At 39.0% G+C, this 15,627-nt stretch overlaps 1 protein-coding gene across 1 annotated transcript in view; it reads right to left on the bottom strand.

Annotated features, from left to right (window-relative positions):
• Positions 1–15,627, bottom strand: part of ZNF277 (zinc finger protein 277) — a 56,278-nt gene that overhangs the window by 28,588 nt on the left and 12,063 nt on the right. Inside the window, exons 2-4 of the mRNA XM_086462131.1 lie at positions 6,026–6,224; positions 2,918–3,006; positions 832–914 (exon numbers count right to left, since the gene is read on the bottom strand). Coding sequence (XP_086318257.1) covers positions 832–914; positions 2,918–3,006; positions 6,026–6,224 — 371 coding nt within the window. The remainder of the gene's footprint in view (positions 1–831; positions 915–2,917; positions 3,007–6,025; positions 6,225–15,627) is intronic.

Raw genomic sequence — 15,627 nt, 5'->3', positions numbered from 1 at the left:
TAAAGACCATAAGGCCTGTGCTCTCAACACCTCACCGTACATATACTTGCCAGCAGAAGACCCTGCATCCTAACACGAGGAGACTGGCAACACAGCCGCTATGTATCATGTAACATTCATTTTTAAAGTAGCCCAACAGCAAAACCAGACTACAGTGTCTATTTCAAACAAGAAAACAACAAAAATCCCCAGTGGCCAGCAACCTGCCCTAAGACTCATGAAAGCTGAAGTCAGCAAGAGCTTAACGTGAAGGACAGCCCATTCAGAACTGACAACTCCGAAAAGATACGAGAGGCCTGTCCAAAGTACTAGGTTGCTATCACCAAGCAAGAAGAACCAGAGCAGTTCATGAGGACTCAACAGGTGGCATTTCTTGTCCTTTGCATCTCACAGAAACAACACTGGTCAGACTTCCTCTGCTCACGCACCGTGGTGCTTTTGAGTATGCGAGTGTGAATCAGTGAAATCCAGGTAAGAGAGTGTGACTGTGCAAAACCAACTTATTTGAAGATTTTGTAAATAAGTATCACCTTCCCTTTTCACAGTATCGCACACTGAGTTTTATTTTGCTAACTTCCCTGCATGTATATTATTGAATGCATTGCAGATTCTTGCAAGAAGAAAAGTGTTTAGCATTCAGCCTTTTTCAGTGCTCTGGGCGTATTTTCCACTTGTGTGGAACACTGACATACAACCTGTAAATTTATTCCAAGGGAAAATCTATAAACAAGGAGTTCGTGTATGTTTGTGCAGCAGCTAGGGAAATAAGCTTAAAAAAAATAATAATACCAATGAAAAATCTCAAACAACGGAACAGCAGTAATTTCTTACCAGTCTCTTTTGCTGAAGCTGTTCTCTAAGTAATCTGTCTTCTGGTAAAACATCACATAGAAGAAAATAATTGTCCTGTTCTTCTGTTAAGAGATTAGGAAGTGTGGGTAAGGGATGAGAAGTTGCAACTGCTTTGAATATTTCTGGTATATAATTTGCTAAACCTTTGGATTTTGTTAAGAATGTGAGCATGCGGTTTTTAATCTATAAAAGTCAAGTTATTTTAATTTCATAATTAAATAAAACATGCTTAAATATTTGTATATACATATTTTTGAGACCTTTACATCATTTATATTGCAATACAAAGACAAAAGTCTTGCATAGGTTTTCTCCAGTACCAGCTTTATTCTTTTTTATGATGGTTATTTTGGACACATAAAGCAATTTTAATCATTTATATTGATTACGGTATAAAGTCAGCATGAAAGAAACATGAAATCACCTTTAATTTTATCTTGCATGTGGGATTTTCAGTTATCTCCCTAGGTAATTGTCAGTTTTCAGTAGTTATCATTATTTTCTATATGCTCCGTGTACTTGACTGATCACATTACCTTTTACCATCAGATCTTGTTCCATCTGCAGATACGCACCATGACTGTTCAGTAACACACACTGAGACTGGCCTAATTTACATTTCTACCTCTATGTTTTACCCACATTTCATGTTTACTAACCTTTTTACTATTTATGTTCATATCCAATTTAATAATAAACCAAATTTTATTCAAATTAATTACCTTAAAACTACTCAGCATGTAAGAAAATACAAAAACACTTACAGAAGTATTTTTGCATGTGAGAGTTACTCATTTATGAATCAAAGGGTTATGTGGCTGGTGAACTGAAGTGACCATTATTAAGTCTTCTACAATTTTAAACTTGCTAGATTTCAGCCTTTCCAATCTTTTCTAACAGAAGCCTGTGTGAAGTAAGACAAGCCCCCTGATTTCTGAGCTATCAAATTTGAAGGAGCTAGCCATTAAAATTAACAAATTTGTTAACAACCAAATAACAAAGTATTCTCCTTGTGCTCTGGAAGGGCTATTGATGGTTTATAATTCTGGCAAGCTCTGGCATTCAGGCACTTGATTTGCAATTTTCAAACTGAGTGGTAAGTGTTAAAATTTCAGAAGCAAAACCATACATATGTAAGAGAAACACAATAATGGTCTTTGGAGTGATTTTCATGTTTTCTAGGACTATTTTTCTTAAAATTAGTTTGAATCATTAAAAAAATTTATTTTCATCCATTTTGCACACAGTTGTCACCTTCCACCCATCTCTGACACTGGCTGCATGCATTTCTTCCTCTCTTTTAAGCCCTCCAATGAAGGATTAAAGATGCAGGAAAGCCCTAATGTTCTCTTACCTGCCTTTATGTAAACTATAGCTTTCTGTTAGAAAAGGGGAAGCCAAAGAAATGTGTCAGTTGCTTCTGAGAAAAACACTATCTTCGCGCAGTCACCACTGTCCTGATGGTGGAATGTCCCACAGTGCCAATGCAGCACAATCATGAAGCACGGTCTTTGGTCTTGTGTTGGAGCCCAGAAAATGTCATGTCTTTGTACCCCTACCAGGAAGACACTGTCTCCTAATACTGTTGGGGCAGGAAGCACTGTGGCAGGGGAAGGGAAGGGCAATTGTGACCCTGATGTCCAGGAAGAGTTAGCAGCATCAGTGGGGGTGGTGGACAGGGTGAAGTCAGAAAAGACAGCTCATTGGAAATGTTTCTCCACATTTCTGGAAGGACCGTCACCAATTATTTATGTAGTAGGTACCAAAGCTTCCCCAGCCACGATGTAAGCAGCTCTGCTCCTTAGGCCTTGATTTGCAACTGGCCCTAATTCGGCAGCACATTTAAGCATGTATTGAGCTCATCCTCACTCAGTACAGTGCTGAAGCACATGTTGCAATCCTTGGAAAAGGTAAGTTTAAACATGTGGTTAAGAGTTAAACATCACTTCTGTGGTTTTCTGACCTAGTGTCAGATTACTTCACACTTGGCTGATCAAAGCAGCAGTATATGCCAGAAATCGTCACATGATCTGGCCAACGGAGAGTAAGCAAGCAGCATACTTACCCAATGGAGCTTCCGAATTTGTTCTTATTACACTACAGAAGTCTGTGATGGGCTGTTCTGCAAACCTCTTCTTCCAGTACAAGATGTATCTTTGCAAATAAGGAGGTGATTAGCGAAAAAGGAAACATCAAAAAAAGTTTAATAAACAGTTGATTTGCTCTCTTTTTTTTTCATCCTCTAAATTCTTAAGAGTGTTTTAAGGTGGTGATTTTTTAAATTCCTGTCTCTGTTTTTTCTTCCTGTAATCTAGTTTTCAAACTCATTCAGCTTCATTAAAACTGGATTTAACTATCCTGTCAAAGTGAAGAACGCAATAAGACAGATTTGCATTAAGCTTTACATAAACACTATGACCTATTCACATCTTCAGACAGAGTGCCACTCAGATGCATCTCTACTGAAAAGATAGACTACAGAGTACTCGCAAATTCCCAAAATACTGTGCTCTGTGTTCTGCAAGATGTAGGCAGGAATCTGAAACTTGGTAAAAACACCAACTTGTCAGAAGTCAGGTTTTGGCAGGTCTCCTGTGGAGTTACAGTGAAAGCTGTTGCTTGGCAGACAACTAGAAAGACAGAAAAACGAAGTTCCCAAACACCTGTGGGTGGGATAGGAGACAAAATAAGGAAAGCCCTAAACACATCTTGAAGGTTTAACTCATCAACTACATTTGTTTAAAAAATTGTTGTACTATCACTGTATTACAGCAGCATCAACAGACCCCAACGAGATTAGGTTCCCACTGAATTAGAAGCTACAGTCTAACCAAGAAGAAACCACCTTCAATTATATGATGAAGGGAACCAAGCAATCCTTGTATTAATTATTCAGAATCTTACTATAAAAAAAAAATAATCTGAAATTGCTTAAGTGCATGCTCATACTTATGACTCACGTGCATGATATAAATCATGGGAGAGTCGGTAAGGTAAAGCTAAATTCAATAACAGCTTCCTGTTGACATACCATCAAATTAGGAAAACAATTACAAAAAATCAGACATCATTATTATGAGAACATTTCTAAATAGTTGTGGCTTTTAATACTTGTGCAATCTAAAAGTTTACTTGCCACAGCTATCACATCCCATGGTGGTTCACATTGCCTCACATTTACCATCTAACTTAATATATGAGGACTTCAACTGCAGCAGCCAAGGAATCAGCACATATTTGTTTCTGCTAACTCTGAGATGGAGAGCATTAACCTCCAGTACAGCAGACAGCTAAGCACAGTGAAGCCAGCATGCATGGCTGAAGCTCATTCAGAGGCATTATTAGATGTCAGTAAGTGAGAGGTGTGCATTTTGTTGTCTCCCTGCCTACTCCACTGTCTATAATGCACAACGGAATAGTTTTGCTGCTACACAGAACAGCAAGTCTTCCAGAGGAAGTCATCCTTGAGTTTTCAGGACATAAATGTGCAAATGAAGGGATTTTGAGATATAATTTAGTCTGTCCCCTGCACTGAAATAAATGAACACCGTTCAGACAAACTCACCTATCCATAACTGTCTGTGCCATGAAGCTTACTGTTAAGAGATTTCATATCATAAGACTTAACCCAAATAATCAATCATCAAATAAAGCCAATGCCTTGTCATAATTCCAGAGAGAGGATGAGTGATCAGTGTCCATGAATGATCACGTCCAGTCATGCAGTGGAAACTTATTCCCCTTATTTCTTCTCCTTGCCCTAATGCCCTATGTTTTCATAGTTGTTTCCCTGTATTTTCCACACTTCAGTTTAATGTCTCAAATTATACTTCCTTTTTTTTGTGCATAGTATTAGACTATTTTGCTGATATTCAGTACAGCAAATAAGACAAGGCACACTTCAGAGTAACAACTCCATCATTTCACATCCTGGGGCCACTTTCTATAGGATTTGGCTACCTTCCAATTGCATTAGCAGCCAAAAGAATCTAAATGGGCATTTTCTTGAAAAGGTGATTTTAAAATACATTTCTATTAACGCAGAATAATCCCCCAAGCAAACTTAAACTGGCGGTCCATGACTGAGCAGCTCCGATCCCTTTATTTATCTGAAAAAACTAGGATTATCTCCAAAGAACATTGCATTCACATTCTGCCTTCTTTCAGCATAAAACTAAACAAAAACAAGTATCAGTTTTCAATTTTATGCAACGTTAAGCTCATACATCTGAATAAGGATTTATATGGCTTACATTTGTCTTCCTAAATTTCATCTTAATATTTCTTTTTGCACCTTGATAGACACAAGTTACTGGCTTTGGCTACGGAACTAATCACAGAAGACCTACCAGAAAGACCTCCTTTTAGTTGGGAAATTATCCAACTAACATTTAAACACTGCAACAGAACAATCTACAAACTGGCAGGTACTGTCTAGCCTACTTGTCTGGCCCATACATTGCTGTGGGTGAAAGCAAAATGCCAAGCAAGTGCCTAGTGTTGAAGTTACAAGCCAGCTGGGGCCATGCCAGCTACTGGAGGAAGTTAAGAGAGAGAAAGCCAAACATGACCCTGCTGAGATGATCAATGACACAGCTGTAGGAGTCACAGTTGTATGTAGATCACAGTACTGTAAAGTATAGTTAAGGATTAAACGTGATTTCTATGGGAAATACTGGCATCCTTAAAACAGGGCAAATGAATTTCATCCCAGAATGCGAGAAGCGCTGTATTGAGCAGCTTCTGTGTACAATACACAGCTTTGGGACATTATACAGTGTTAGAAATAGTCTTGTCCTATATGAATAAACTCCAAAATTAGGAGAGTTGATTGCCTAGAATGTGCTTTACAGAACAAACAGCTTTCTAGTTCGTACGCAACCTGTTCATTAGTGACAGGACCTGAGAAATCCCTAGGATGTCAAAGAATGTCTAACACAGGAATTGCCCTGTATTCTAATATTGAGTCCTCTGGTCCCAACAACATCTAGTGGCTGGGGAGTGAGAGGGGAATGGGAAAGCAATAAAAAGCTCACCAAAACAGTAATAAAAATACTCCTGTAAGACCCCACTGCTTTTTAAAGTATTTTAAAAAGATGATCTCTAGTTTTCTGAAGCTTTCTATAATATCTGTACACATACACACACTTATTTGAAACAATATAACCCTTACCTTCTAAAATCTGCAACCAGTTTCACATCCGCTATGACAAGCTTGTGTTCAATAATCATGTGCTTCAGGAGCTGGTTTTGTTCTGCTAGAAGATAGCATTCTTTGCAGAAAATACAAGGCACATAGGGAGAACTTTCTACAGCAGCAACACCACCTGGATTTTCTGGCAGAGACAGAGGCTCCAAAATACACTCTGTATCTAAAATAAATAAAAAGAATAATTAATTTTGACTAAGTGAATAAATCTACATCACTTGCAGTACTTTTAGGCAGTACATGTAAGACCTATTTTGTTTGGTCCCAGTTTTGTTGCACAGACTACTCCAGCAACAAGGTGCTTGAAAGTGAGTTGACTGCACTATTTCCAAGAAGGACAGTGGGAGGTTAGCCCAGGACAGTTCTCAAGTATCTGCTCCAACTGCAACTCCCAGCTGACGCAAAGTCAAACAGACACAAATGCCCTGCCCACCACTAAAGGAAGTTTTGTGATGAGAAACCTACTTTTCTTCCTCTCATTACCTAGTCTGCCTGTTGATATGAATGAAGCTACTCTGCCACATTCCTCATACTATCAGGAAGGCTTTAGACTGTATAGCACAAACCGTATTTTATGTTGGTTACTCCTAATTATACTTTTATTTATTGCACAATACTTCTGTCATTTTCTGATTGACTCTTGAAGGTCTGTATGCATTTGTCTTACCTTTTTTTTCCTATTAGCACCTCACATTGTTCTGTGACAAAGGACAAGACAATTCTTGATAAAGATTACTGCCACATGGAAGCTTATGTCCACCCAAACACAGGTGTTGAGGAGGGGCCAGCCATGTCCCATGCGGAAATGTCAGTGGCCTGTGTTTGTACTACACTGTACTAGTCAGACACAGGTTGCTCAAATGATAGCACACAGAGGTGAGAAACCAGCTTACGTTCTACAGATTCGCTGCTGTTGGTAGTGGATTGAACAGCACTGCAGCAGTATTGCGAACAAGCAGACTGATCCAGGGTATGTGTCATCCCCCCCCCATTTAAACAGTAGCAGTGGAAATTCATAAGGTCTTACACTGCTATAAATTAAGTGTAATTCATTAAGAAACACCACGTGTCCAACAGATTTCAACAGCTGGCCCCATTAGCCTAACCAAATTCCAGTTGTCCAGAAACAAACCATGGTCTTCATTTCCTAAACAGATCGTATCTCAGTCTTTCATAAGATTTATCTTGGAAGCCAAAGCCAATCTCAATATGTACCTTTGATTTCAGCTACATCAGCTTTGGCTAGCAAAAGGAGAGTAAAAGCAAACAGAAAAAGCTCTCCAATATTTTCCACACTCTGAGGATGAAAACTGAAAAGAAAACAGCATGGGTCTCCTTGACTCTTGTGTTGTAAAGTTAACTTGTGCAGCATGAGAATAAACTCTATGACTCTGGATTCCTGCAATGACATGAATACCTCTGCAGAAAAATGAAATTTCACAGAATCACAGAATGGTTGAGGTTGGAAGGGATCCCTGGAGCTAATATGGTCTAATCCCCCTGCTCAGGTAGGGCCACCTAGAGCTGGTTGCTCAGGACCATGTCCAGATGACTTCTGAGTATCTTCAAGGATGGAGACTCCATAACCTCTCCAGGCAACCTGTGCCAGTGCTCAGTCACTCTCACAGTGAAAAAGCTTTTCCTGATGTTCAGAGAGAACCTCCTGGGTTTCAATTTCTGAAGATATCTAAAGAATTAAGAAAAATGCCTCTCCCAAGTCTATTATTTTGTCATCCAGGAATTTTAAAACATTTACAGTTAAAGGAATTTTAACTAACAATATTTACTGGCTAGAAGAATCAACATATGACAACTTTTACCCTACAAAATTCATATATATCTATTATACATTGACAAGCACGCTAAATTTGATAATCTGGTAACTTGTCCACATGGAGAATTTGAAAAATAATTTTAAAAAAATCACAGTCATTGAGCTTTTTTTCCTAGGAAAATAAGCTAATAGAGCAGTGACCCCCCCACCCTCCACTGAGACCTTGAAATAACAAAGAAGGGCTGGAGTTTCAGAGATGGAGTTTCAGAGATGGACCTGGGAAGCTCCTAAAAGTTCCATGACAAATTTCCATTCAGGTAAAGAGGGAGGCATGGAGAGGGGAACGGACTCTGCCATCCATTGTACAACGCTGCTCAGCGGTGGTCTTCCAGCCACTGTGGACACGTAGTGCTCCAGAGCAGCCACAGCATGTGCTGATGGCTGCCTGATAAGGGTGCTCCGTGGGACTGAGGGTAAACTGGAGCTACTGGAAGACACAGATGGGAAAGGGTACAAAACCATAGGAAATACAGTTTCATCAGTTCCATGATGCTCCTGAAACAGCATATCTGTCCTGCGCAACTGTTGAGGCTTCTACTTAATGACATTTGAAAAATAAAATTTCCTGGAAAGGCAGTGACTTGGCTGAAGACTGATGGTCAGGTCACAATGAATTCAGTTTATCCCATAAAGCTAAGCAGCACGAAGAGATGGCAGCACACAGAGCATGGCATTACCTGGAGCAATACAACTGCTGTTGACAATCTAACATTTTTCCTCTCATAATTTTACCTGCACTTCAGCCCATTCCCTTCTGCCGACATTTCTTTATTGTATAAATTGTTCAATTTTTTCTTACTTTAAGATCAGCAGCTGCTACACTACGTGCTAGAGCAACTCTCATGAAAGGGTCAGCTCTCCAAAGCAAAAACTGATGTTACCTGCAAGAGCCTAGGTTTGTGCGTTCTTACAGTCATTATTATTTTGTAGCCTGAAGAACCATTAAAACGTGTTTACTGAGAAAAGTGGAGCAACTTAATTTCCTCTGCAATAGCTGACTCTCACTGATGCCAAGAGAACTAAGAAGATACTCTGTCAGCCAGTTCAGCTGTGCCCAGTAAGCAGCTACACTGCTTTCTGTTCATTTTTGGTTTAGGTCTCTTGCAGTGACCTATTTAAACATTCAGAAGTCCAAATAAACAAGTGCCTATCTGCCTTAACAAACCAACTTTCAGAAAATAGGTGTGTATGGCAGGAACTGCTATGAACATAGACAAGGAGCCGATAAAGTTATTTAGCATGAGTGTGCAAGAATAGCAATTGTTTGGGCTGGAAGAACACAGCTGTTCATCTTTAACTGTAGTGACGAGTTGCTGAAAGGAATAAACTGGGGAGAAGATTTTTTTGCTGCTCAAAGAGAGTAGCTAATACTGAAAGCGAACAACTTAAATATAGTCTACTGGACCAGTGTGGCAACTGCAAAAGCTTATGCAATTTATTTCAAAGGCACTTAAAGGAGGAGGTGAGGGAAAAAAAGAATCCATGAGATGTACTCATCTGCTGCAAAACACACTGAACAAGAGAATAAATGCGCAGAGCTGAACAAAGATGCACAGCCTTTAGCGTAGCACTTAATGGACTAACACATAACACAAACATCAAAACAGTACAAATAAAGCTAAGCATATTATTGAAATCTCTGCAAAAGCAGCTAATTTTGATTCTATATTTGGAGCAGCGTGGCCACAGGTGCCGAGGAAAAGCTGTTAACTAAAGCACAGCTAAGGGCTAACAGGGAAATAAAACCACTCAGATCGAGTTCTCAAACTCCACCAGGGCTCCCACATGCAGAGATACTTGAAAATGAGGGAAAAGTAGTGAGCTTGTCTCTTAAAATTTACTGCCACAAGAATGACTTCACAGGGTCAGATTAAATATCCCTCTAGTGCAAGCGCCCTGGCTGACAATGGCAAGAAGCAATTACCTATGGAAGTGTATAAAAACAGGGCAAACAAACAGTAATTGCCCAAATAGCATAGTCTTCCAGAAATCTGAGGGTGGAGAGTTTAAGTCATAGGCTATACAAGTACCTCAGTTTAGCAGCACTTTTATGTTGGTGGTTTTTGGTTTTTTTTTTTTTTCTTTTTTTTTTTTTTTCTCTCCATGGATTTGTTTATGCACTGTTCGAAATTGCTGGTCTTTCAACACATACAAAAGCCTGAAGCAACATTTCATGTTCTCCTAACGGCCCTTCATTCCTTGCGGTCCTCGTTCAACTCTTGGCTAGTTCTACTCTACCCTTCTTCATGTGCCGGGGTAAGAGGTGGCTTGAAAACGCCCAAGAGTGCAAGAAAATGGATTTCTAAATCAGCACAGTTTTTCCTCAATCTCTTCAGTCTCTTCTCTATTTCTTTTTTATTCCTAGCATTTTGCTTGCTTTTAGGATCATTGAATTTACCACTGAATTATCTTCAGTGATTTCAAAGTCTCACAGAAGTTGTGAATGTACAGGTGTTAATGTACAAGACAGTGGACATATTCTTTGTGGTCACTCCCATGTGTGTTACGCTGCATTTGTTAACGCTGAACAGCACTTTTTTGGTCCAGTTCACCCAAATACCATGAGATTCTTTTGCAATGCTTCAGTTGGCCTTGCTGTTTACCACTTGGGAAAAAAAAAAAAAAGTGTATTAACAGCAAAATTTATCACCTAACCCCCTTCCTATTTGTGTCTGTGCTGAACAGCACAGGATGTAGCTCCCTATGAGAACCAAGCCCTATAAAATCCATCCATTAAGTTTCTGCCAAATCATCCTGTCATCACCAAGTTTTCATCCTCTGCCTAATGGAAAAACAGCATGACTGTTACACAGATACAAACAGATATTCCAAAGGCTTCAATGAAAGCCCACCGAACTCAGGAACTAAGAAAATCCCTCTTTCCTTTACAGAACAGAGTTGACACCATGTTGTTCAACTTTTAACAGGACAGATAAAATTCTGGTCTTCTACAGATAATTCAGAGCTAAAAAATATAATTAGTAGAAAGAAGAGACTAGAGGAATATCTTCAGTATACCTAGTTCTCCAGGAGAAAATAAAATTAATACTTCGAAGACATTTGACAATGAGACGGTATAGAAAAAGATTTGGATTACACAACTTACTTTCAAAACCAAAATAAACACTCTTTTTTGTTATAAGCACCTATAGAATACTTAGTGCAATGGAATCCTGATCCCTGCACAGGAACTCTACACACCATTACAACAGTGATAAAAGAAAATGAAAAAAAGGCTGCCTGTTATAAAATTACATGCCTTTCTTTTAAGTGTTGCTACAACACAGACTAGTTAATCTTCACAGCTGATGAACCACAGGCTCCAAATGGATTCATCTTCCTTACTGGAACATTTTTATTTTCAAATACAATTGTTCTCAACTCAAAACTAACGTTAGTTTGCACATTAAGTAAACGTTACGCCCACACAGTTATAATACAGACTATATCAGTGCAGGCAATGTATTCTACCTGCACAATCACACATGCAATTATCACAAAGCAATATGCCGTGTGATTTTATGGCCAATACAATAGATGTGAGTATCAGAAAGAAAAGGAAGGAAAGAGTCGTCATTTGAAGGCGAGCTGTGAAAGGCAGCTCTCAGAGATGGTTTAGCCGGTGTAACAGCTTGCTTCACTTCACCAAGAAGTGAAGAGATGTCCTGTTATCCTGTCTTTCTCCACCTTATCCTGCCGCTCCTAACCATCTACTATTGCCCTTTTGCTTATGCTGGCCCCTAGGCTTGCCAAATCCTTTGAGGAGTCGATTCAACTCTTTAACCAGACAGAACTACTCACGTCTTTCTTTTTGCTCAATACACATCTGAACTATGTGCTCTGACTAATCTGGGGACAAGTTGAACACTGCTGCATAAATTACATTCTCTAACTGGAAAGTGGAGGTACCAGGTTCAGATTGACGAAATAACTTCAATGTTAGAACTCGCAACTCACATGACTTGGCCCTGGGGTGCAACGTGCAGCTGTGACTTGAGTGCCAGAGCTCACGGAGAGGCAGACCCCTCCAGCAGGCACTAGCAAGCTGAGGGAGGAACTCCCTAAATTAGTCTGCAGGGAACGCTTAGAAGGGCACTTGTATCCCTCTTTTTGAAGCTTTGCCCCTAGATAAAAAGGAATGCAAGTCACGAGACCAGAAGGAAGAGATAACATAAGTCCAAAGACAAGGGCTTTTAACTAGGGGAGAAGAAATCTAACTAATTTTGAAAAGATTAAGCATTTTATTTTTCAGAAGAAGAATACTTGAAAATTCAAGACTGCATGTAGTCTGAGAAATTAAATGATGAAACAGGAATTCATACAAATTGGCTTAAGACACATATTTACAGGTTTCATGTCATTTCTTGCAGTTTATGGCACAACAACAAGGCTTTAGGTTGAAGAGTGTATTGTGTAAATATAGACATGCAGAGTACATATTTATAAGCCCACTGTTGGTAACACAAGGATAATGAAACAAAATAAGAACATCTGCTGGAATGTTAAGTGTCTTTCTAATTAAATCCAGTAGTTGAATGAATCAATTCATTACCAACAAGTCTGGTTTATTATCTCATTAATACAGCTGGTTAATATTATGAGGAGATTAGCACAAGAACTTGAAATGATCCTAAACCAAAAATGAACGCAACAAAGATACACAGGCAAATAAAGGAGTCCAAACAATGAGTAAAAGACTGATGTTTTTAGCCATGTGAAGAACAAAGGGGAGAAAGAATGACAGGAAAACAAAAGACACCTAGCAAACCTGGCACTCACAGTAACAACATAACAGATGCTGACTGGAGAACAGAAAGGCTGAGAATCATCCCCCAAGCTCCCACTGATTACACGGCAAAACCCTTTAGTTACCAAAATGACCAAACCCCCAGATACGGTACATTAAGGAACCAAACTGGATTCCTATAGGTAAGTCTGCACAAAACCGTGCTGCATTTAAAACTCTTCGGGAAATGAGTAGTTTTAAAGCTTTGTCTAGCAGTCAAGTTTTTTTTGGCTATAATGAAAAAGAGTATCGAGAAGCACCAGCTTGACACTTGAAATACACACATGACAGCTTCCCTGTTTTGCAGCCTTGGCACTGCAGCATCTATTTGTTGGCACAGCAGCATTCCCTAATTTGTGGTCATATTCTTGGAAGAGATTTTATACTGATTACAGGATTTTTCCTTTGTTTTCTAGAGTATAAAAGATGGATGACTAATGACTTGCCAAATAAACAGTATTCAAAAACAAAACTCAGAATAATGGAAATAAAACACCCTGTCATCATCCTCACCGAAACCCCATGCAAATATGTTCCTTAGTGAAAGAAGAATAAATGTACACAACCTTTTCCTACCTCTATATATTCAAGTGCTCAAGTACTTCTATTAAGTCGAATTGAGTCTGAGTTCACAAGGAATTATTTAGCTATTACTTCTGCTTGTTAACACACTATGAACGATATTTAGTTAAAATATCCATGTGCTCTAGGAGACAACACATCCTGTAGCTTCCTCCAAGATCAGTCAGTCTCAACCCTGCCTGTTTTTTCATTGAATGCAAATGAGGACTTCAAAAGAGTACTTAATCCTACAGCTAAACCTTGTCAGTTTTACAGAAACCATACATATTTTGTAGCATCCACTGTCTGGGAATATGGAATTTTACTCCAGTCAAACGACAGCATTAAGAAAAGCTGTGAATTACCAAATCCCAGTATCTCAGGACAGAGTTTCTATAGAGCAGGTGTCTGCTGGGAGCTGGAACTAACAGAAATACAACTGTGCTTAATGGCCATATTTAACAGGGCTGCTCTGTCGGGGAGCTTAGGATGTTGCAGTTTCATTAGCATTAACAAGTGTTGCTATGGGTACCAGAGCACAGGCATCAGAATACAAGTGAATAGAAGGAGTGGGAAAGTGATTAATAAAAATGTGAAGTGTTGGAATTTTAATAAAACAAAACCAACGTGCTTGCCAATAAGATCATGTTTAAATAATAGATGACATTATTGCCCAGTTCACCAGCAGATACACACCACTGCTTGTCGTCTTTCTGCTTCAGCCCAGACAAACCCCTACATCAATAAAAACAAAGACCAGAGCAAACCCACTGTTCTCACACTGAGGGACACACATGCACATACACTAATGAAGGTGACCCTAATAAGTATTCATAGCAATATTTAAGTGCTGATGTTAACACGCAATTTATAAATATTTAACACACTACAGACAGGTTCTGTGCCAGCTTAGAGCCACGTAATACCTCATTCCTGGGTGAGTGGCTTGGGCTTACATTAGCATAACTAACTGCAGGGTTTGATATCTTGGTCACAAACCTGAAACAACATTTATCTACTTCAGAATGAAATTTTGAATAATTTTATTATGCTCTTTAGAGCTACTTTGATTTCTTAACGACTGTTGTTAAGCAAAATTTCTGTTTACAGAACACCTAAAGGGTAAAGTGGTAGTATTCCAGGAGCATCTATGTCATACTCAAAATACGAGGCAATTTCCTACTCTCCGCCAAACGTGTCTTATCCTAATTAGTAAACAAATGTATGTTTACCCTTCCCTCCCCCCCATCTTCTCTGCCCAAAAATTGGAATTAAAAAAGTAGAGCAACAGTAATTCCCACAAGTGATAATCCATGTGATGATTAATAGCAGAACTTCTGCTTTGCTGTTTCATTGAACAGTGAAGGCTGCAGTTTGGACTCTACTTACAGCAGATATTTCCTTGATTTTAGCAACATCTTCAAAATATCTCCCCAGTACTAACACATCCACTCTCATCCACTTTTCCCAGTCAATAAATTCTTACCGATTCCTTTGGAGGTGCCTTAGGATGTATTTGTGTTGCTTCCCTTAGCTATGGGTGCTGCTCTGGGCTCGCAGGACTGATCGTGCCTATTCTGTATGAGCTGCACTGAGACCAGTACATAGTTTTTGATTACTCCCACAGCCAAAACACATTGAGTTTCAGCATGTCCACACCTCTGGCTATAGCTCTCTTTCTAAGCCCACTCTGGCCGCTCCTCCAGGATGCCCTTACCGGATTCTTCCTCCTCTAAATACCTTTAGCACTCAAATCTCCTCATGGTGTGACAGGAATCACGAAACTTGTTTATTTATTATCAATTACTATTTTTAATTTTAGTTTTTATTTTTATTAAAATTGCTGTTTAATACAAAGGCATATCAAAGGCATCATAATAAAGTATAAACAATGGTGTTCTAAAGTTGAGGTATAAAGACTAAATTTCCTCCATTTTCACATGAAAACTAACTACTTTAAAAAAAAAAAAAAAAAAAAAAGTTCAATTTTGTGCCAAGCTGATCAAGACTGTAATTTTAAAACTTAAAAATACGCACTGGGAGATGTCACAGGCAAAGAAGTGTATGCGAATTTAGCACTTGTGTATTTCACCACTGCTGCTGTTCTGCTGACTCCTCTGCAAACATTAGCGTGCTGGAAATAGACATGTCTCACTTTCCATTTACTGTGATTGTGACCTTAGCTCTTCCACAAAGAAGGGGTCTTAACGGTGTGTTTAATACGCATAGTAATACTTCTTCATGGCTACAGTTTATCTTTGCGGTGCCTTTAACAACTACGGTACTAAGCCTAGTATCTTTTATGCCAGCATTGGTATGTAAAATGTGTTAATTAGTTTACTCTCTACTTCTTGTTATCATTACTTAGTAGAGATCAATAATTCT

This window comes from Leptosomus discolor, chromosome 1, assembly GCF_034619465.1.
Source record: "Leptosomus discolor isolate bLepDis1 chromosome 1, bLepDis1.hap2, whole genome shotgun sequence".
Classification (NCBI taxonomy): domain Eukaryota; kingdom Metazoa; phylum Chordata; class Aves; order Leptosomiformes; family Leptosomidae; genus Leptosomus; species Leptosomus discolor.
Note: the sequence above shows the minus strand (reverse complement) of the source record. Positions and strands in the feature narration are given on the sequence as shown.